The 24,421-nt window shown below is 39.3% G+C and overlaps 1 protein-coding gene across 1 annotated transcript in view; it reads right to left on the bottom strand.

Annotated features, from left to right (window-relative positions):
- The window catches only part of RHOBTB1 (Rho-related BTB domain containing 1), an 84,127-nt gene that overhangs the window by 12,788 nt on the left and 46,918 nt on the right, over positions 1 to 24,421 (bottom strand). Inside the window, exons 5-7 of the mRNA XM_006889031.1 lie at positions 11,993 to 12,178; positions 7,151 to 8,103; positions 4,950 to 5,068 (exon numbers count right to left, since the gene is read on the bottom strand). Of these exons, the coding sequence (XP_006889093.1) occupies positions 4,950 to 5,068; positions 7,151 to 8,103; positions 11,993 to 12,178 (1,258 nt within the window). The remainder of the gene's footprint in view (positions 1 to 4,949; positions 5,069 to 7,150; positions 8,104 to 11,992; positions 12,179 to 24,421) is intronic.

Here is a 24,421-nt window from a genome sequence, read left to right as displayed (position 1 = left end):
CAGAGAGAGTGCACAATGATTTATTTGCCAATAACACGTTATAAGGGTATATACATAATGCATATATGCTTATATAATGCCACACAGGGTATGTGAGTATGTAGAAAGGTGTACAGACAGACAGATAAAATCATACTCATCGTACGGAGGTTCATGGCCAATACATCCTAGTAGTGAGGCTCCATAATGGTTTAAGCTACAACAATGTTCTGTACCGTCTTCCTAATCAGTCACTAACCACCTCTTAGAGGGAAATGCCTTCTCAGTCATGTAGAGATGGCCCCGTAACATGTGTCAAAAAAATGCCTAAAATACTAAAGAAAGATCTTCTTTCCTACATAGTGAGAACTGTTATGATTCCACAACAAGCTGAAAATGTGGTTATTATTAATGACTTCAGAAATCAGTGGGCATTTCAAGTTTCTAGCACAACCTCTGTAATAGACAGGTCTCAGAAAGTAAAAGCTGATCCCGATACTATTTTAAAGAAACCATTGTTCATGTTAGATCATCTGCTGTATATAGATGCTGGAACATTCTTCCCCCTTTAACTAGCTGTATGTACTTAGGATAAACTAGAGTATGCTTACATTCATATAGGTTTATATATGTTGTTGTTGTTATGAGTCACCTGTGACTCATAGTGACCCTATGTACAACAGCCCTATACCTTGCTCTATCCTGTGTCAATAACATTGTCTCCGACACACCCACCCTGATTACCCCAGTCATTGAATCAATCCATCTCATCGAGTGGTCTTTCTGTCTTGTACTGCTGTCTCTCCACCCTCCCAATGTACTTATTTTATATTAGCTATGGTTGTATTTACAGACAACCACGTAAACTTATTTGTGTGTGTATAAACATGCAGTAAAATTAGTTTCTCTAGAATGATGTTTAGATTGGCGCAGTTTTCCGGATAATTGAAAGTTAACTGTGACTCCTTAAAATGGAAACTATTTTAATAGTTAAAGGGCATTTTACAAACTGATGACTGCTATGAATTGCCAGTAGAAGTCCTGCAGTATCTTCTTACAAACATGGCAGTGTTTACTGCCACTGAAAGCAAGGACTCGGATGACAGGGAGAGAACCTAGTTCAAATCACCAAAAGGCTGGGGGACCTTTGATAAATCACTCATCCTCCCTGACCTTAAGAGTCACCACCTGGTCCATGGGAGGAATCTCAGGGATAGCTAATGTCTAAAACATTCTCCTTCAGTGAGACTCTGGGGTTGGAGGACATTCAGATTACCTGAGCAGTTGTTGGTAGAAGGATTGTGCTAAGTCATTGCTTCAAAACCATAATGTCTCTTGGAAGTATAAATGGGAAAATAACATCCTAAATAAGAAGAAATAATTTTTGGCAGCAGGAGAGGACAGAGACTAGCCAGCACTCTGCTCCAAGCCTTCCAATCCAATATCCTTGGAGTGTGCTGACGTTTTAGTTACCCATGACCTACTGTTCCTTGCTTAACAGAACTCGATTAGTTATTTTAAACCCACAGCTCTTTTTCTATAATAATTTTAGGGATATTTAGAATTAACCAGTTAAAGAAAATAAGGTGACAATACTTTCTGAACATAAATTTCCTTCTCACAGCTGATTTTTTTTTAAAGTCCTATTTCTGTATTTTCAACTTTATAATTAGCTTTATGAGAAAGAACACTTTCTTGGACTTCAGCATAACAAAAATAAGAAACAATTAAACATTTTGCATCCTACCTGCTGGAGAGAGTTTTAAGAAAAGTAATGAAAGAGAGGAATACTAAGCAATGTCCTGCATTCCAGTTTAGCTGGTTTAAGATTTTAATTGCGAAAATCAGCACAAACTATTAGGCTTATAATTAGAGATGGTCTCATAGAAAATGAGAAGTCTACTAAAGCCAGAGCTTTATTCCAACACGGGCATGCATTTTTAATAAACCAATTGTTGACTGCCTCTAAGGAGAGAAGTACGCTTACTGCTACATTAAAAGTAATGAGAAAAATATCAGTAAAATACAGTGTCTCTTTGAATATTAAATGACCAACAAGTTAAAGTAATATCACTGGGTATATTTTATGCCTTTCAGGATAGAAACACGATTTCTATTAACACGCCAATGCATATATTAAATTTATGGGAGATGTCAGACAGGTGGTTTGGAAGGACAAACCTCAAGTATAAAAACAAGGCTGGATCACCTGTGGAATATACATATTTCAGAGTGCTCTCTCTATCCCTATAGTTACTTATACTAGCTGCTGTGTTGTTAGGTGCCGTCAAGTTGAGCACAACTCATAGCTACCTTATGAATGAGAGATCTGGATTCTGCTCCATCCTGGGCATCCACACCATGTCCTACACACTTGATTCCATTGCTGCAGTCACTGTGTTCTACTTCGACTATGCTTTTCTCATTCCAAACAGGGCCTGTGGACTTCTCAGGGCATCACGGGACAAAATATTTAACCTTACATAGAAATAATTTAACAAGAATAGTGCATGAAACACTCACTACTCTTTCACTGTCACCAAGTTGGTTCTGTGACTTGCAGCTGACCCTCCAGTGGGCTTGCAAGGCACCGGAGAAGATTGCTGGTCTTTATCCCTCAGAGAGCCTGGTGGCTTTGGGCCAAGAGAAAAGCTCAGCCTTTGGGTTAGCAGAGGGATGACAGTCTAACACTCGCTGAGCGTGTGCGTGTTCGAGGGTCCTCATTAGAAGCTGTCCTCTCATGCTTGGCTATCCCCATTTTACAGATGAGGAACTAAAACTTAGGGAGAGCCATTCACCTTAGATCAAACAAAAAAGTTTTGTGATATGAGTTTCAACTACTAAATTATAGTTTACCCTGGAAATCAAAAGAAGAGACATGGAATGCGTAGGCACATCAAGGGTACAAAGGACTCTTTCTCTCTTTTTTTTTTTAAATTATTTTAAATTTTAAATTTATATTTAAATTTTTTAAAATTATTTGGTAAAATGTACACAACATAGAGTTTGCCATTTTTAAATGTACAAATCAGTGGCTTATGGTATCCTTAACAGACTTTAAAAGGATTTTAGCCCAGACCTTCTGTTGCTTGATTCCTTGGTCTTTGTCTTTTGAGTTCAACCTCAGCTTTTCAGAACATGTCGGGGAATGATCTAGTCTTTCTCGGGTAGGAGGTGTGTTAACCAACAGGTGACAGTCCCCAGCAGAGGTTCCGTAACATGCACATTCACATATACTCCAAGTTTTTGTTTTGGTCACTTTTATGGCACATTTAATCTGGAGATGATTAGAGTCCATTCTGGGAAGGGATAAAGGAGCTTAGCATTCGGGAGATCAGCTTTGACAGTGTCCCTTTGTGCCTCAGTTCCTGACCTGGATCAAATTCTCTCTGCTTGGTTAAGAGCAGGTCCTGTGCAGCCCAATCAGCATATGTTTTAGTGAGCTGGGAAAGGAAGCAAGCCCTGAGCTCTTCATCTCCAGGGATTATGGAAGGTGGTGAAATGCAAATTGGATTGTTTTACTAATTGATGGCTACCTCAAATTCTTCTTGAATGTAAGAGGGGAGAAAACACCATCAATACCACTGAGAGTAAGATAAGGTTAGTTGCAACTACTGTTTATGTAATGCTTAAACATACTTTGCAAGGATTGACTTGTACACCTCAAAACCACACTATGGGATGGTTGTTGTTATTAACCTGCTTTTCACATGGGAACACTGGAGCGCAGACAGATTAAACCACTTGTTTAAAGTCACACAGCCTGTAAGTGAAGGAGCTGGATTCTACACCACAGGATCTTCACTGGATACCACTAACTGCCCAAGTCTCCATGTCAAAGCCCCACGTATGGAGAGAACTCCGATTATAAGGATTAAGGAACTTTGGTGGCATAGTCTAGTCTGATGGTTATCCTAAAAGCCACACCTGTCTGCCAGTTCACATCCACTAGCTGACTCATGGGAGAGAAAGACAGGCAGTCTTCAGGGTTATGAGCTATGAACCAGCAATGAGTTTTTATGAGATTAAAGTGCATAAAAATATTTCTGACATCTTTTCTCAAAACAGCAGACAACTCTTTGCTGGGGTTGGTGTAGGACCATCTGCAGCTCGTTCCAAGGATCCTTGGTGGTTCAGTGGGTAAGGTACTTAGCTGCTACCAAAAGGTTGGTAGTTCAAACTCTTCTAGCTATGTTTTTGTAAAAAGATGAGGTTGTGCTGCGGTGAAGATTTACTGTCTTAGAAATGCTATGGGGCTATTCTACTCTGTAACACAAGGTCACCACGAGTTGGAATTGACTGGACAACATTGGAATTTTCTTCCGTTTGTTCTGGAAGGAGAATGGTGGCCTAATGACCTTCTCAGTCCCAGCGATCCCAGGCCTGTGATTTTAGGATTCCCTTTCTATCTCAGGGGATGCAAATGCAAATTCCTGAGTCACACAGGAGTGCTCAGATTTCTTCCACAAGCATCCTTTTTGAAGAATTACTGTTTTCTGTATTTCTTTAAAGGCTTGGAGAAATGCTGATATAAGCAAAACAAGACTCTTAGGACAATAAACTTGATGGGATGCCCCTACGGTATTTTTGGTTTTCCTTAGAAAATAGTAACAAAAACTAACAGAAATACTTGTTCGCTTTAAGACTGAGGATAGAAGTGCCTGGATTCAAAGTTTTCCCTTCTTTTCCAACAGACCTCATACAAAGAATCTGAGAGATAATACTGACATTTCTCTCCTGTCTGTTGTGGACAGGCTCAACATCTGACAGGCAATCTGGTTGCTTCTCAAACTTAAACTTCCTGTCATTGAATGGATTCTGAAGTGTAGTGACCCTCCATTGGCTTCCCAAAGCTGTACATTTTGTAAACTTCAACGGCAGTGAGCTTGGTTTGAACTTGGAACAAGAGCTTATATGAATATACATGCACATACATAAAGATACCACTGAGGTTTTAGAGAGGGACATACCTCACTATTGGTGCTTTCCATGAAGGACCCTCCAAACATGGCAGCCATCCATTCACAGCTGCAGATCAGCAGTGGTTTGTGGGCACTTATGGCTCCATCATCTAATTTAAATGTCACATCTGCCAAAGAATTGAGGAAACACAGCCTCCGTGAGAGCACAAATCAGACTTCCGCTCTGCCCATACCCATCAGCTTATGGCACTTTTCTCTCTTTCATACTTTCATTTACCAATTTTATGTCAAGTCCCACCTTCTACATACCTACTTTCTCCTCCTATTCTCCAAGAATTAGAGAAAAATAAATAAGGTTATGACACAAATTGTCCAAAGCATAAAATAACAGAAAGGAATACTTTATCCCATCTTTTTATAATGAAAAACAAAACATACCCAACAGTGGAATAAATAATTCTTGTCAATTGCCCATAGTCAATGACTGTTAACAGTTTGCTATGTTCATTTTAGTTATATTTGTGTATGTGTGTGTGTAAAGGTAGCATAACACTTACTTCAGATAATTTTTCTTAATAAGAACATTCTCATAAATAACATACAGTTATTATATCTACAAACTCAAAAGAACTCATTGAAAAAAAAAAGAACTCATTGATTTTGAGTCAGAAGTGACTCATAGCTGATCCTCCACTGGGTTTCCAAAGCTGTAAATCTTAGTCATGAGTCAGTGGGTCAGTACTTTTTTCCCCCCCATGGAGCTATGGGTGGATTTGAACTTCCAGAGAAGTGCTGCCTTTGGGTTATTAGAGTGATGCCCTAAGTACTATGCCTCAAGAGCTCCTTATAACTAAGAAGCCAAACAATTTTTTAAATCATTCAGTACCTAGTTCACATTTAACTTTCTCTAATTATCTCTAAATTGTACCTTAAACTTTTCATAAAAAGAATTTAACTGAGCCTTATTCACTGTATTAGATCATTATATATCTGCAATAAAGAAAGAATGATTTGATCAATTTTACCTAAAGTTTGTTGCTTAAGTTAGTGTAAGTTTGCAGTATTTTCTTTTCATTAACTGCCAAAAGTACCATACCATAATAGTCATAATGGTCAGTGTCTGGAGTAAATGATAGAAGCTTAAAAACAAATAAATATACTCAGTAAGCACTCACTAAAAATGTAGTAGCATGACATGAAAAGAACGTGAAAAACAGAGGTATCAGTATAATTGATGACAGGAAGTAAAATTTCTACACTGACATTTACTACTGCATGTATATGCACGCATGCACATGCACACACAAAATCAGATGGTAAATTCCAAACAAACAAACAAAAATAAGCAGAGCCATTGTGTAAATCAGCACAAGCATAAGGAACCCATAGTGGGCACAGGCCATCAGTGCATGCTCTTGTAATTACCTAAAGGTGCTGTGGGTAGCATATAGCAGAGTTATTAACAAATAAAGATGGAGCAAGAAAAATATGGAGGAACAGGGCAAAATGTGTGAGAACAGAAAAGGAGAGGGAATTCAGAGGGGCACCAAAACTGTCACAAGGACATCAGTGGCCTAAGGACCACAAGTTTCTGACTTGAGGTAAGTTCTGAAGTGTCAGTGGGGCATGGAGTTGGCCAAGGAAAGCATCCAGAGGTGAATTTGAAGCACCAAGCAGGTGAAAGGCCCAAGAATAGCCTGACCAATGAGGCAGCATGATTTCACGGTGGCTTAGTGACCAGTGTTTGCAGTCACAGTAGCTTAGGTTCAAATCCTGCTCCGCCACTTAGCATCCATGTAACCATAGGCCAGTTGTCCAACCTTGCTCTCTCTTGGTTTTCCAATCTGCAAACTACAAATCATAATAAGCAACTCTTATATCTGGCGAAAATTATATCAATGCACGTAAGGTACATGGGGGGAAAATAAGCAATTTTAGTAGTGTGTGGGGTTAAGCATTTGCCTATTGACTTTAAGGTCAGTAGTTCAAATCCATCAGTTGCTTCACAGGACAAAAGATAAGCTTCCTCCTGTAAAGATTTACAAGTTTGGGAACTCTATGGGATAGTTCTACCCTGTCCTATAGGTTTGTTATGCATTGGAATTGACTTTATAGTAGCACGGGGTTTTTTTTTGTTATTTCTTAAATGTCAGCTATGTTATCCATCTTGCCCTCCCCCATTATGTTTGGCTAGTAGATGATAAAATACATTCAAGAGTATCAGAAACTCTGTCCCTGGACACTCTCACCTGAAAATGTCCCCTTGCTGAGGCACTCTTTTATCCGATTGGCTTTCCTGACATGAAACGCTTTTGTAATCTCCTGGTTCATGAAGGCTTCCTTGTTCATGATGTTTTCCACCATCATCCTCAAATCAAACATCTCCAGGACTTCTGCGATTTGGGCCAGACCCATCAAGTCCTTCTCCTTTTCGTCCAGCTGCCCTGTATAAAGAAACTGGAGCAGGGTCCTGAAAGGGCCTGACTGGACTGACGCGTCCATCCTAACCACAGTCACAGGGCCCTCCCGCTTTGAAATGGGGTTGACTAGCATCTCCTTGTGCATGCCAACAAACCCCTTACTCCACCCGGACAAAACCTGTGTCTCCAGGACAGAGCCCTCAGCTTCCAGCCCCAGAGGCTCCAAGGAGCCCTGGCTGGAAGAGTTCCATTCCTCAGCCTGAGGGGTCCATGGGGTGGCCTGCTCCCTTTCCTCCTCGGGGTCAAGGGAAGTCCTCTGCTTCTCTTTCTCACAACCCCCTTCAGCTCCATTTGGGGATTCTTCACAGTCCATTAAAAACAGATCGTAAAATTTGGAAGAGGAGGTAGCGAGGTAAATTCGGTGTGCAAAGATGTGCTCCTGGTCGTGAAGGATGAACAGGACGTCAGCACACAGAGGGTTGTTGAGTAGACAGGCGGCTTCATTCGTCCAGGTGGAGGGGCACTCAGGGATCTTGATGACCGGCGGAGGGGCCTTTGGAGGTAGGAATGGTGCCTGAAGCAAAGGTTTCTGGACTTTCTTTAAGTGGGATTTCCAGAACTGCAAGTGACGGCGGGAAATCAGTGCAGCTCGGATAGCATTGTCAAACACATCCTTGATCCCAAACTGGTCAAATACGCTCGTTTCATAATAGGGGATGCCCAGTTCCTTTGCAACCTCTCGACCTTTTTCTGGGGGCAAAATATCACCTCTTTTTATGGGCCTGAAATACAATAGTTTAAAAGATTATAATCAGTCTTATTCTGTTATGTGCTGTCGAGTTGAAAACCAACTCACAGTTGACCCTCCACTGGGTTTTCAGAGGGAGCTTAAATCTCAAAGCAGGAGAATGCACAACTGGTAGACTTGAACCGTGTGCCTTTACGTTGGCAGCACAACTCCTTACCCCCTAGACTTCCAGAGCTCTGGACTTATTTAAGCAACTAACTAGAGTGTATATTTAACACCTTAGTCAGGTTTTTAATAAAAATCTTGGAAAAATATTCTACCAACCTCAAGTCTTCCAAAACAAAGGAATGAGTTATGCCTGTAGGAGAAAATGTTTTCAACAGTAAACAAGGTAAATTAAGTACTATGGATTCACTAGATGTTTGAGTTTGGTTAAGTTACCTAAATTCTTTCAGCTCAATTTTCCCATCTTTGAAACAGCAATAACATAAACATAGCTATACCTTAACGATGAAGCTCTAGTGGTCCAGTGAATAAGAAATTGTGCGGCCAAAAAAATGTACGTGGCTCAAACCCACCAGCTGCTCCACGGGAAAAAGATGGACAATTACCCTCATGGGATTCACAACCTCTCAAAACCCACTGGGGGGCCAGCTATGAGTCAGTTCTGTCTCAACAATACATAAAATATATAGCACTATTGAGACTAAGATGAAATAACATGCATATAGTACTCAAAAGGGTAGCTGGAATTCCACTACTGGGAATATACCATAAAGAGACCATAACCGACATCCAAGTAGATATATGCACACCCCTGTTTATCGCAGCTTTGTTCACAATAGCAAGGAGTTGGAAACAACCTTAGTGCCCATCAACAAATGAATGGATAGAGAAGCTGTGGTCTATTCACACACTGGAATACTAATGCTGCATTGAAAAACAAGGAACTCATGCAATATTATTCAAAATGGGTGACTCTGGAGGACATTATGCTTAGTGAAATATCTCAGTCACAAAAGGACAAATACTGCGTGGTGCCACTGTTTTAAAACAGGACTGACGTCAGGGTTGAGGGGAGACTGAGAAATAATGGATAAATTATGCACACGGCATTGAAACAGATGAGGGAGAGAACAGTTTAAAAGCGATATATGATATGGTATTATGGTTATCACAGGAGTCCAGAATTAAGGTTGCAGAGTGGAGTGTACTTGGGGTGGTGTTGGGGTTGCTGGGGGGATTGTATAGCAATGAAATAATTTTTCTTTTACTTTTCAAAGAGAGGAGCGAACTGGAGATGGGGGCAGGGAGAAAAGTGCAACAATGAATGAATGGAAATCCAAAATCTCTATAAATGTTCATTAAAATTAATAAAATAAAATTTAAAAAAAGAGAGTAGCTGGACCAGTGCTTCAGTGCTTGATAAATGGTAGCTGTTATTTGCATTATCATTATCACCCCATCATCACTTTGTGCTTGAATTATGCCTTATACCTTTTAAAATGAACCCAAGTGCATTTCTCATTTGAACCTTATGATAAACCAGTGAGGTCTTATTTTCATTCTACATTCTTAAGGAAACGGAGGCAGATCATTGTGGAGTTAGGTTAGGATCACATTTGCAATATGAGGAAAGAACAGAGTCTAGAATTTCCCACTCCACATTAAATGCTGCAGACCCAAAAAGTTCACTAAGTTCCAGTTACTGGGTTTATGAGGAAGCCCTGGTGGCACAATGTTTAAGTGTCAAGTTACCAACCAAAAGGCTGGTAGAGTGAATCCAGGGGAAAAAAAGGCCTGACACAGTGCTCCCATAGATTACAAGCTGAAAAATCCTATGGGGCATGTTGGGTCTCTATGGGTTAATATTGACTTGTTAGTGCCTAACAACAACAACAACAACAACAACAACTGAATTTATGAATTCTCTTTCTTCTTCCATTCTTTTCAGCTAGGTCCTCGTTGTCTATTCTCTGGTTTATTACAATAAGTCTATTGAGTTCTTCACATTCTCCAACTTAAGTCAATGGTCATTGCTGCAAGAAAAAAACCTTTATACACCATAAATATGGCTTAGCCGCAATTCTGTTTTAAATTTTTTGGTTCTGTAAAGCCATGGAATAAAGTCATCATTTAGACAGGCACAAAGGCCCATTTCCAGTCTTATAAAATCCAGGGAGCTGACGTCATTGGAAGACTATGAGCAGCACAGTGCTGTGGTGATGGCACCGTGAGGTGAAATAGGTAAGTTTCTGATGCAGGTGCAAGGTGTGATCATCGTTTTGCTCTTCAGACACACATACTTGGTTCCAAGAAATATTTTTAAGAAATGATCTTTCAAGACAAGTGTTTAGTCTTTAATGCCAAAGGTAATGTGTGTGATATATAGACACTGGTCTTAGGAGAAATAAGGCTATACTGGAGAAAATTTGGACTTGAAGTCCTGAATAGAAAATAGGAAAAATTGTAGGGTGCTGGCCCAGACAGGAAGGTTAAACATCAAGATTTGCCTCTGAGAACATTTTGTGTTTTGTGTTTCTCAGACCCATTTGAGAATTACTAAGAGATGAAATCTTTTTTGGCCTTTGCTTAAATTCCACCTTCTTCATGAAATCGGCTCAGAATTGCTCCATGGGAGGCAATGTCCCTCTGCAGCCTGAGCTCCCCTCCAGGTCCCACCTGTCAGTGGTTGTGATACTTGATTACACTAATCTTTTCGGCAGAAAGTCCCTGAGTTCAGGTCACTATGAATCCTTCACTCTTTGGTGTAACTCCTAATACTCAATTCCTAGCCCATGCATTTAGGAATTATGAAAATTGAAGGTGAAATAGTTTTAGAATTTTACTTCAAATGTATCTAGAAAGTGAAAAATTGCTTTTTAAAAGTACTGTACGCTTTTATCGTGAGAGTCATTTGTAAAACAATTTAAATCAATAAAATTTTTTTAATAAGCCTATTCAGCAAACACTGAAGTAAAAATTAACTTTTTGCCCTCCTGAATGCTACATTCTTCAGTTGAAAATATATTTAAAAGGTGGGGATGGGGGAGTATTTTTTTTTGTAAAGAGTATTTAGTTGTTGAGACTATGCATGGCAACCAAACCAAATCAAATCAAAGCACACTGCCTTTGAGTCAGTTCTGATTCATTGCCACTTACCATTAGATTTCCTAAGCAAATCTTAAAGGAAGAGACTATTCTGCATCTCTCCCCTTTTATCAGGATTTTTCTATACAATATTTGATCAATTTTGCTATACAATCTTTGATCAACATATTCAGTTATGGTAGCTGAGCACCACTCATGTCAAGGCAAAATAATAGGTAGTTGTTCATGGAGGCAATTAGCTCCACCTTCCATACCCTCTGTCTGGCTCTGATGCCCCCTTTTTTTACTGTTGCTCCAGGTGAAAAGAGACCAACTGTATCTTGGAAGGCTGCTTACAAACTCTTGGAACCTCAAGCAAGGAATGAGGAGGTGAGACAGATTCACCAAAGAGATTATTAGGTGTATGAAGTGGGATGTATTTGCTGTGTTTTTTTGCAAATATGAAACCGACAATCCTGAAGCTAAGACATTTAACTGTCCACTCTAAGAATTAGTTAACTTTATTATAAAAATTACCAGTTCCAGAAGGAAATCAGTAGTAGTTAGTATTTTGCCTAACACACAGCACTGTCATGCATAGCCTTTCATAATTAGAAAATTCAAGCACTAGGCAACCATAATTTAAAAATAAGTTTCCATGTTAAGAGGTGAAGAGAGATGATAAGTATTCCTTATGATTAACAAAACAACTGAAAGCTTGACCAGTGGGGTCCCACATCCTTTCAAGAACAGAATGTGAGGCCACAGAGACATCTGCTACCTCTCAACTTCTATTTGGCCAGCATAGTGAAACACCCAGTACCTCGGCTTACCTTGCCAAAGGGCGCCTGGCTCGATTAACAGCTTCAAGATCAGCATAGCGGAGATCTAGCTGGCAGCCAACTAGAACAACAGGTGTGCGAGGGCAAAAGTGCTTGATTTCTTGATACCACATGGTTTTCACATGATTTAGGGAATTGGGATTAGCGATCGAAAAACACAGAACCACAACATCAGACCTGAGAAGAAAGAGGAAATAACATATTACTTATTATTTTTTTAAATTATATAGTACCCCCTCCTGCAATTGTATCACGTCACAATTTAATAAAAAAAAAGACCAGATGTTAAAATATATCTTAGGGTCATGCAAACAGCCGGATAAGCCCCCACATTCCAGCACTAACACAGCCTAACAATCCACTTCCATATTGTATTGCAGAAAGCATATGCATTGAAGAGGTTCAGATGAAGTTATTTTACAGTATAAATGATTACCCAAACTGGACTCAGTCCTGGAACCACAACATGCTGAACTATTTCTGTTCATTGCAAAGAAATAGTTTCAAAGAAAAAAAAAAGAAAAGAATCAAAACCACCTTTCACCAGTTTAAACATAAAAGTGATGATGACTCAACCCGATGGAATAAAGCAAACCATTTAAACATTCCTGAAAATGTAATGAAGTATTTGCTGTATGGGGTCAGCAAATACACAGAAGGATTTCAGCCCTTCTTCCCGCCTCTGCACACATGTAAGGGCATAACCACTTAGCTGTTTCCGAAAAGAAAAATCCTGAATTTGCAGGAATTCTGACTCTTACTAGCTACAAAGCAAGAAGGCAGGATTTAACATACAACTAAGCAAGAGTTAAACAGATAGCTCATAAGATGACAAAATGCGGAAAGCAGATTTCTTAAACGTTACACGACAGATAGCAGGTCAATGAGAAAAAAAAGAATTTCTTTAGAGTCAATTTTGACATAATGCTTTCCCATTTTTACATAACAGCTTATTATTCTAGAGGTTAACAAATTGTTTTAGAAGCAAGTTGCTCAGCTATGGGGTTTGATAAAAAGATGCTAACAGGTATCTTTTAATAAGATGTATAAGCCATAATTCTGTTAAAGCATGCTGAATGAGGATTTTCAAAACCTTGAGGCAGAAGAATATGAAGAATAGATAAATTATGCCTTATAGACTGAAGACTATCTTGCAGCTAAATTAAAAAATAAACTCTTACAATTTTATTAGATGTTAATTCATTGCCTTTATTGTTTATGTAATGAGAAGAATAAAATTAATGAATCAAAATACCTTCTTTTTAAATAGTTAATGAGTATTTCCCCTACATATCAATGAAGACAAACAATTATATCCAGGCAACCATAAAATTTCTAAAAACAATAACTTGCAGTGCAGAAAACAGCAGGATGCTTACATTTAATGTAATTCACAAGTTGAGGCTTTAAATTTATATCCAAGAAAAACTGCATTACTCTAGAACAAATTAGTGGGGATGGGGATTGGGGGAGGAGGTGGGAATCTAAGGTTAAAATATTTTAAAATCATAAACAAATACCATAGGACTCAAATTAGATGAATGTATGAATCTGCTTGTTTAGAACCTTCTAGAAATAAAGATATTATCAAAGATTCTTGGACATTGGAAGAATATATGTAAAAATATGAACAAACATATAAATGAAAGGGAAGTGTGCATTATTTTGGGGGTCCTCATTTCATTAGTAAAATATTCAAGGCTCAGTTTTATTTTCAATCAGCATAAATAACAGTATCAAGCAAGGGCATGAATGTTTGAATTTTACATTTTATTAGGGAATGAGTTTCCTATTATTCATAATCCCATTTCTTCTGGGTATCTGATTAATCTCTATCCTGATAAAAAAAAAGACACCATAAATTGTAGTATAGTGAGAATAGTTATGACAATATTTGAGTTTAATATCACAGAGAAGTAATTGATGACATATATTCAGTATCTAAACATGGAATAATATGTATCTGTATACTATTATTCTAATTGGTATCTTTTATTTCTGTATTAAAGCACATGGTTATAAAGGAAATCTTTCTCAGAGCTTAATTTATATGACAGACATGTAGCTAAATGTCAATTCTGTTATCTCATTTTATGATACAGCATGTGAGGTTTTGAAATCGGAGCTAGCTCGGTTGCCAAGGTTACCATGATAATACTCAAGCCTTGAACGCACACTAGTTACTATCCAGATGACCTGTAAATAAGTACAGACAGGACCTTGGGGGCTGGAAAAACAGAATCTTGTGATGATGGCAGTACACAGCGCGGTTCCAGAGCGCCTAACTGCTAACTATGTCGCGTCAATATCTAAATGCATGAAATGCTATTGGGAGGCTAGGGGGGAAAAATCATTCAATTCTCTGTAAATATTTAGCCTCAAAAGGATTTAGTTAAGGAGAACAGGCTGCCCTGCAGGCAATACTACCACTGTCTGAAGCTAAAACAATTTACAGAGTCAAAATCCTTTTTCTATGGTTAGGATAAAGTTGTCCTCCATTTTTTATTTACATTGAGGTACTATACAATTTTTTTCCTATTATTTTACATTAAAAGATGTTAAAAAAATAACATCAGGCTTCAACTACCAGCTTGCTCAAATTTGGACCAATCATTATTGATTTAACTATAAACACAAGTTATGAAAAAGATAATATAAATTTCTACTATTTAGCCTTATTTTTTTAATATCTTACCCTAAAGGGATTTTGACAAAAGTGCTGAGACTCAGTGGCTGTAGAAACAGAACTAAAGAAGGATACTATTTTAACACACTCTTCTTTATCTCAAAATTCTCTTACAATTTCCTAATTCTCAACAAATCATTACCTTTTATGGCATTAACACTGTATCTTTGAAATAAAGTTACATAGAATCTGGGACTGTTTGGAAAATGCCATTTATTCCCTCTCGATCATGATCCAGTTTCTTCTATGTAGTCAAAGGCAGCAGAAGACCTGCAGCTAAGAATATCTCTAGCTGTAGGCAGAATTCTGAGGAACTGAAGATATTAAATAACTTTCAATCAAAACATGCATTCCTGTGAGGAGACTGTTCAATGTCTGACATCAGCTTTGTATAAAAATGCCATTCCTGTGAGTGATAAAAAGAAAAAGCCAAGTTCTAGTATTTCTGCTCTGATGGCTCTGTTGCTCTGTGTGTGTGTGTGTGTGTGTGTACTTTGAAGAGTGAGTTTAAAAATAATAGGGAGAGGGGGTGTGATGAGGACATTGTCATATATTAAACAGCTGGATTAGTCTGGAAATGACCTCAGGGCTCCAATTTCAGCTGTTAAAAAAATATCTGATGGGATTTAAATGTAGTCCTACAACCATGTGGAGTAGAAAGCACAAAAATTTGAGAATACAAATGTAAAAATAAATCCCAGAATTAATAACAACTTCAAATTCTAGATTTTATATATATTTTTTTTCTTGTACTTCAGGTGAAATAATATAAAATTTCAAATGAAATAATGTCCATGAAATAATCTTTTGGTTGGTCTTGTTGGTATGTGCTATCAAGCTGGAACCAACTCATAGCTGTTGCTTCAGTGGATTTTCAGAAGCAGTAAACCACACAGAAGGAGAATGGCCATCTTTCTCCCATGAAGCAGCTGGTGGATTCAAGCTACTTGTCTTTGAGTTGGCAATGCAACTTCTTACCCAGTAAGCCAACAGAGCTCCCGATGATTTGATTACTTAGAAAAAAGAACTCAAAGTAACTGGTTTGTGTTGGAAACAACTGGGAATTTCCAATTTCACTGATGAGTGAGGAGGAGATCAAAGTGACAAAACCATCTAGAAATGTTTTAGCTGATCAAGCCAACCTCAGCTGCATTAGCTTTTCTTCAGGTATTACAAAAATAAACAAGAAATGAAATATTTTTTTCAGTTATCTTTCTAAGGAGAACACTGGCCAAAGACAGCAGCTTGAAGACTGGCAAAGATATTTGGGTAACATATGGACAGCATACATAGTTGAGACCAAATCTTTGTTTTGGGCGATAAAAGGGGAAAAAAAAGATTAAAAAGTGTATCTTACCCACATATCACAGCCCAAGCTAGACTTTGAATAGCAAATGCCACACACATTCCCAAAGGGTGTCTTTATAACGTCTACAGTCAAATATAGAAATGTTTTGGAAAAAAGATCAGAGGAAAATCCAGAACTTAAACTGTTTCTCCTATCAAATCTATTCTGTGAAGAAGTGGTTGAAAAGGGAGAGGTAGTCAGTGTCACAAGTTATTGTTTGGAATGAGTCTCTCAATTTTCCCCTATCACACTTTCTCCACCTTCTCATTCCATCTTTCTTTTCCTCTACTTTGTCACGATTGCCAAGTCACTGAGGAACTTGGGTTTTCTCATTTGTTAAGTAAAATGAATAATTCCACAAGTATCCTTTATCTAAGAGTCTAACATCAGGCCAATTTATGGACAATGGGAAGACTGAAAAGGCTTCCATCCATTCTTCCAGAAAGCTGTGCGTGGGGCAGCCAAATGCCCATCTCCTAAGCCCCCAATTCTGGCTCTATCTCTTGGTGACTTGCAGTGAACTGACCATGATATTGACCTGAGTGTTTCTGGGAAGTATATCCTGTTAATATACACTTGCACTTTTAAGCTTTTTATTCTTTAGTGGACTACTCTCTGTCTATATGTCACTACTATGTATTTACTTTTTGGGTAAGATTTCCACAATATTTGTCTTGGCACAAATCACAGTTACAATTAAATGGGCTTGTTTTCTTTCTCAACAGACATAAGTCCCCTCTGGCAATGACTTCTGGCTTTTGGGCCTTTAAACTTCCCTTTCTCCCTGGAAGGCTCTTTACCGAATACATTTTCAAGACCATTTCAGATTGACAACACATCTTTCATGCACGTAGTCTAACAGGGCTATGCAGACAGACAGATCAAAACAGCACAAAACAGCTAGGAGCATGGCAGAGAACAGGGATGTGTAACATGTGGCTTTGGGAGGTTTTAGTAGGGGAGCAGCCCAGTGTGTATGAGATGCAGAGGCGTTGTCAGTAGTGGTGAGCATAACCACCTGGAGATGAATGGCTGTGGAAGTGGATACTCATGAGAGATGGAGTGGCCTGCAAAGGCAGCACCCAGCAGGGGATCTGGGGAGCGCAGGGCAGGACCATGCAGTGCCCTGGACATGAGCAGAGAAACCAAGTCCATACTTTACCAAGAGCAGTGAGGCTTCGTAAGTACAGATGTTATGTGGGGGGAACTGTCAAAACACCCTGAAATATATCCAGATTTGGGGGTGATTAGCATGCACAACCATTTCTTCCAAGCCCATAACTACATGTTTAGTAGGAAGAAATATTTTAAACTAGTCCTCCCCACCCACAAAATGGGGTCAAAACAGAACATGTTCTAAATGCAAGGAAGCAACGTCAGTGTTGAACCAATGCCGTCAAACCCTAACTAGACAAAGCTCAAGCGTTCATAATGGTTGGTGCTCTCATCCGAGTGCATATATCACAGGGCGTTAAGACCGTAAGTTGATAATTTTAGGATTAACATCCAAAGGAAATGGGCTATTTTTCACTTGCTACCCATTTTCTATAGTTGGCAACCTGTATCCCCTTTAGTATATTCTTATACCTCACACAATCACGAGAAGTCAAATGCTAATTAAATTGAGGGAAGCATAGCAATTTATGGAAAGAAATAATTTAGGCAATTTCACTAAACTCTAAGTCAATGAAGGCACAAATGTAAAGAAGTCTTCTTCAACAGAAGATGAGATTGTGGGAATAAATTCCCTCACAACTTCACTCACATTCTCAAATCTCTTCTAGCTTTCCCTGAAGCTAAATGCCTGAGGAACTTTCTTCCTCCTCTGTTCTGTGTTCAGCGAGATTAGCTGTAAATATAGGAAAGGTGGTGTGTTAGTCACCAGGGAGGAATCTGGGATTACCATGTGTAAACCAGCAAGATCATTTTACACCAATAAGGACAGGAATTTGCCCAGGCTTCTCAGCAGTCCTCTTTGAATTGGGAGAGAAACCCCCGACTTGCCAAGCTACTCATGCAGTATCAACCCACTCTTCCACAAATAACTGATAATATCTTCTGTATACTTGGGGCTCTTCTAGATATAGGAGACACAGCAATTAGCAACACAAACACATACACACAAACACAGACAGTCCGTGGAAGATAGAGACAATAAAAAAGAGAATATATGTAGTATTCTTAGGTAATGATGACTACTAAACAGAAAAAGCAGGAGCTCTGGCGACCTGTTGGTAAGGAGTTGTGCTACCAACAGCTGGGCCTGTGTGTTGAATCCACCAGCTGCTCCATGGGAGAATGGTGGGCAACCTCTTCGCGTTTGAGTCACAGTATATGAAAGCCCACTGGAGGGTCCTCTATGAGGTGGTTCCAACTTGACAGCACATAACAAGAAATAGAAACATAAAGCGAAAAAAAAAAGTGATATGACGTACTGGAGATCAGAATCTTCTGACAAAAATGGAGTGACTAGGGAGGGTCATAGTTTGTTATGAACCATACAGTCAAGTGCCATTGCATAGCCAATAACACAAATAGACACTCTTTTGGCATTCTCTGCACTAGCCAGGATCCATCTGACATCATCAATGATCTCTTTGGTGCTGTGGCCTCTTCCAAACCTTGCTTGAACCATTGGCAATTCTGTCTTTACAGGAAACAACGACTAATATTGAGAATAACAGAATCCTAGAACACTTAATTATGCTCATACGAAATCTATACCTAGACTAGACACCAGACTAGCAACAGATGAATGACCTTTTCTGAAAATCTCCCAAAGCAAAGAAAATATAAAGAAATGGGAGAATTTATTTTCAGGACTTTTTTTTTTTAAAGAGAAGAATTAAAGCTTAATCAAGACCTAATTTACAGAGCGTCTTCTTTAAAAACAAACCAAAAACCAAAACAATGAGTCGCTAAAATAAAAAAAGATCTCCAAGGTAACATATTTAAAGGAGAATTTTCTAATTTGCTTCAATCTTGCTGCAACTTACTCTAACCTCCTAACTAGACTGGGAGTGAAGGAGTTTGCAGGTTGGGGGTAATTTTGTAAATATAAGGAGTTGTTGTTATGTGCCGTGAGTCGCTTGCGACTCATAGCAACCCTGTGCACAACAGACATAAACACTGCTCTGTCCTGTGCCAATTGCACTGCCTTTGACACATCCATCCCGAATACCCCAGTCACTGAGTCAATCTACCTAATAGAGGGTCTTCCCCTCCTGTACTGTCCCTACACCCTCCCAAGCATGATGTCCTTCTCCAAGACCAGTTCCTCCTTACAACATGTCCAAAGTATGTCAGACAAAGCCCCAGAATCCTTGCCTCCAAGGAGCAGCCCGGTTTAACCCTTTCCAGGATGAATATGTTTATTTTCTTGGCAGTCCATGGTACATTCAATACTTTTTTCCAGCACCACAGCTCAAAGGCATCAATTCTCCTTCTACCCTCCCTGGTCATTGTCTAACTCTCTGATGCATAACAAGTGATTTCAAAGACCATGGTTTGTATCAGATGCACCTTAGTCTCCAGAGTGACACCATTGCTCTTCAGTACTTTGAAGAGTTCCCTAAAAGCAGACTTTCCCATGGCAATATGCCTTTTAATTTCCTGGCTGCTGGTGCCAGGAGTGTTGACTGTGGAGCCAAGCCGACTAAAGTTGTTAACAATCTCAATCTCTTCACCATCCATCCTGATGCTGCCAATTGGTCCAGTGGTGAGAATCTTTGTCTTCTTGACATTGAGACATTCAATCCACACTGAAGGCTGCAGTCGTTGACCCTCTGCGGCAAACGCTTCAGGTCCTGCTCACTTTCAGCAAGCAGGGTTGTGTCATTTGCATAACACAGATTGTTAATAGATCTTCCACCAGTCCTGATGCCACACTTCTCCTCATAGAGCCCAGTCTCTTGGATAATCTGTTCTGCATACAGGTTGAAAAGGTATGGAGACAGAACACATCCCTGTCGTACACCCTTCCCAATTTTGAACCATGCAGCGTTTCCTTGCTCTGTTCTGACGACTGCCTTGTTCAAGCTGCTTTGAAGGAAACAGCAAAAAATAAGGTCCCAGGAATACATGGTATACCAATTGATGTATTTTAGCTAACAGATGCTACCCTGGACATGCTCACCAAGTTATGTCAAGAAATCTGGAGAACAACCACTTGGCCAACTGACTGGAAGAGACCAATACTTGTTTCCATTCCAGAAAAGGGAGACTCAACTGAGTGTGGAAACTACAGAACAATATCATTGATTTCACATGCAAGCAAGATTCTGCTAAAGATTATCCAGAAATGACTGGAACAGCACATCAGCAGAGAATTGCCAGAAATCCAGGCTGGTCTTAGAAGGGGTCGTGGTACTAGGGATATAAGGAGTAGAAATATTAGAGGTTATCAAGGAGCTCTGGAGGCATAGTGCTTCATTGCTAAGTCAACATTGGTCAGTTTAAGCCCAGCAGCCACTGTGGGAGTAAGTGCCTCTGGAAAGATCACAGCTTTCGAAGCACTATGAGGCAATTCTGCTCTGTCCAACAGAGTTCCTATGATTCAATAACAATGAGTTAAAGGATAAGTCTACTGGAAAGATCCAGTAAGGCAAAGGTAAACCCTTTGTTCTACCAAATGTAAAGTACCATGATTGCCAGACAAACAGGAATATTGTGTGAATTCAAAAACCATTACTATATCTGTGTGATTCAGTGAAAATATATATATTAGACATCTTCATTAATAAATCTTTTCGTATTGGCTTATCAGTTTAGGTATTCTTTTGGGAAAAAAAATAAGTGCTTCAACATGGAGAGTAGAATTATCCTCTGAGACACTGCAGAATTGCTCTACAGTCTTTTGGGGCTTAGTGGTAAGGAGTTGTGCTGCCAATCCAAAGGCAGGAGGTTTGAACCCACCACTCACTCCTCAGGAGAAATACGGATAATCTCCTGTGCCGTTTATAGCCTCTGAAGATCTGCTGCAGGGTGAGCTATGGGTTGGTTCTAACTTGATGGCACATAACAAAACTAACCTAATTCAAAAGGGGAAACTGGACAGACTGACTAAAATACATTTCTACTGAAACATCATTAGCTAATATTTCTTTCTCTTCCAGGGTAAATAAATAACTAAATAAATCAACACATTAGACATATGACTCAACTTGCTAAACATGCAAGTCTTAAGCAGTAATGGAAAGTAAATAAAAGGAAGGCAGAATCCTCTATGTTAATGAACTTGTTATCTCTTACTGTCATCTCTGTGGCTTCACTGTTTGCGTATTTGTGGCCTCTCTTGGGCTTGTCAATGCTTTTCTGGGGCTGATCTACAAAGGGCCAGCTTTCCCAGCCATGTGAACGGTGTTTGGGCAACGGCCAGGAACTTTCTAGGTCCAAGAACATGTGTGAGCCCAGCCATCGATCGATTCCTGTAGCTATCTCATTTGCCATTGATCAGTCCCAAGGACAACTTCATCCTGGGGACAGTTCTCATTCAGGCAGAGGAATCCCAATTTTTCCAATATTTTTGCTTCTAGTTCTAATGCAAGTTCATAGCAAGAAATAATAAAACAACGGAGCAGGAGTGGTGGGAAGCTTAGCATGAACATGCATTCTGGGTCCCAGGAAGCCTTATGTTTGTGAGTTTTAGCACATAATCCATGAAATGACAGCGAACACTTGTAGCTAGGAGTTTAGGACATTATCTTTGTGGATGTGAGAATTGCTAGCAAAGATTTCATTTCATAAAGAAATTTATATATGTTCATTCTTTCTAATAAATTTGTTTTTTCTCTTTGAATGAGTGAATACACAACAGTTATCCAATAGTAATCTACCTTAAGTCGTCCTGTTCAAGTTCCCCTATTTTGTAAAAATGATATTGATGGAATACCAAAGGACATATTTCAACAAGGAGATGCAGCCCTGGATGTGCTCACCAGGTTGTGCCAAGAAATCTGGAGGGCTGTTACCTGGCCAACTGACTGGAAAAGATCCATATTTATTCTCATTCTCAAAAGAGGTGATACAACAGAGTGTAGAAAATATTGAACAATATAATTAATATCACATGCATACAAAATTCTGCTGAAGATTATAAAAAAATTATTGGAAACAGTACATCGACGGAGAACTGCCAGAATACAAGTTGGATTTAGAAGAGGCCATGACACTAGGGACATCATTGCTAATATCAGATGGATTGTAGCTAAAAGCAAAGTGTACCTGAAGAATTCCTATTTGTGTTTTATTGACTATACAAAGGCATTTGACTGTGTGGATCACAGCACATTGTGACAAACCTTGAGAAGAATGAGAATCCCAGAACTCTAGGTTGTGCTCATGTGAAACTTAGACCAAGAAAGACTCATAAGAACAGAGCAAGAAAACACTGCATGGTTCAAAATTTAAAAAGGTGTGTTTCAGGGTTGTGCCCTTTCTCTGTAACTTTTTAATCTATATGCTAAACAGATCATTCAGGAGGCTGCACTTTATGAGGAGGAGTACAGCATAAAGATTGAAGGAAGACTTATAAACAACCTGCATTATGCAGATGACATAACCGTGCTTGCTGAAACTGAGGAGAACCTGAAGCATCTGCTGTAGAAAGTCAAGAACTGCAATCTTCAACATGAATTGCATCTCAATATCAAGAAAACAAAGATTCTCACTACTGGGCCAAGTGGCAGTATCATGACAGATGGAGAAGAGATTGAGATTGTTACCAATTTAAATTAAAATTAAATTTAAATTTGCTCAGATCCACAATCAACACTCTTGGCACCAGTAATGAGAACATAAAAATTTGAGTTGCAGTTGGAAAGTCTGCTGTCAGGGACCTCTACAGAGTGCTGAAGAGCAATGAAGTCAGTCTAGGGAGCAAGGGGTGCCTGATCCAAGTCATGGTCTTTTTATTTAGTTGCCATACATCTGAGAGCTGGGCAATGACTAAGGATGACAGAAGAATCAATGTCTTTGAGTTATGCTGGAGAAGTGTATTGAACATACCATTGTCTGATAAAACAAACAAGTCTGTCCTGGAGAGTGTGAAGACAGTTGCTCCTTGGACACAAGAATTCTGAAGCTCCATCTCACATACTTTGTTGCTAGAAGAAACCAGTCTTTGGAGAAGGACATCATGTTTGGAAGAGAGAAGGGTCAGCACAGGAGAGGAAGACCCTGGATGAGATGGGCTGACACAGTGACTGTGGTAAGGGGGACAAGTGTGATGAAGACAGTGAGAATGACTCAAGATAAGGCAGGGTTCCGAGCTATTGTTCATAGTTTGCTGTGAGTCATAGACAACTCGATAGCACATACCAATAATTCTTAAGGATGATACTTATAAGAGAAAAAAAATCTATAATTTGAAAAATATAAGTATTAATATTAAGTAACGATCATCCAAATGAAGCATCACACACACACACACACACACACACAGAGATTTTCAAAGTTACAATTAGAAAACTTGACAGAAAAAAAAGGAGGGAAGTTGAGCATGAGAGTGATTGATTGTGTTTTTTGCCTAACTGCCCCTCTTTCCACTGATAGTCCATTAAGCAAGGTCAGGCAACAAGTTTTCCATCTTTCTCATCTTTAAGTTGATTTTACAATGCACTGCCAACTCAAAGGCAGGTGGTTTGAGTCTGCCAGCTGCTCTGAGAAAGATGGGTAATCTTCTCTCATGCCATTGCAGTCTCTGAAAACCCACTGGAGGGTGATCTATGAATCAGTTTTGACTTGACAGTGGTGAGTTTGGAATGGTTTGGAATATATATGCACACCTATAAAATCAAATGTACTAAAAATTGGGAGTTTGTTATGATATCTCATAAACACCTTTGAAGATTTGGCATGTATGAGGGATTGATTGAGTTACTACTTCATGTAACATGTACTGCGGGAGCCCTGCTGGCTGGTTGTTGTTGTTCTGTGCCATCAAGTCGCCTGCGACCCATAGAGACCCTATAGACAGCAAGTCTAAACTTTGCCCTGTCCTAAGCTGGTCTCACTAATTGTGATGCACCAACTCCCATTGCCCTAGTCACTGTATCTGTCAATCTCATCCAGGGTCTTCCTCTCCTGCGCTGTCCCTCCACCCTTCTGAGCACGATGTCCTTCTCCAAGGACCAATCTCTCCTGGCCCGAAGTATGTGAGAAGGACTTTCAAAATCCTAGCTTCCAAGGAGCAACTTGGTTTCACCCTCTCCAAGGTAGACCTATTTGTCACCTTGGCAGTCTATGGTGTGTTCAAGACTCTTCTTCAGTACCACATCTAGTGGCTTAGTGGTAAGAAATTGTGCTGCCAACCCAAAGGTACATGGTTTGAATCTACCAGCTGCTCCCTGGGAGAAAGACGGGCAATCTTCTCCAGTGTGATTTACAA

This window comes from Elephantulus edwardii, unplaced genomic scaffold (assembly GCF_000299155.1).
Source record: "Elephantulus edwardii isolate Elephantulus edwardi_28Jun2011 unplaced genomic scaffold, EleEdw1.0 scaffold00074, whole genome shotgun sequence".
Classification (NCBI taxonomy): Eukaryota; Metazoa; Chordata; class Mammalia; order Macroscelidea; family Macroscelididae; genus Elephantulus; species Elephantulus edwardii.
The sequence above is the reverse complement of the archived record's forward strand: the minus strand, read 5'-3'. Positions and strand labels throughout refer to the sequence as shown.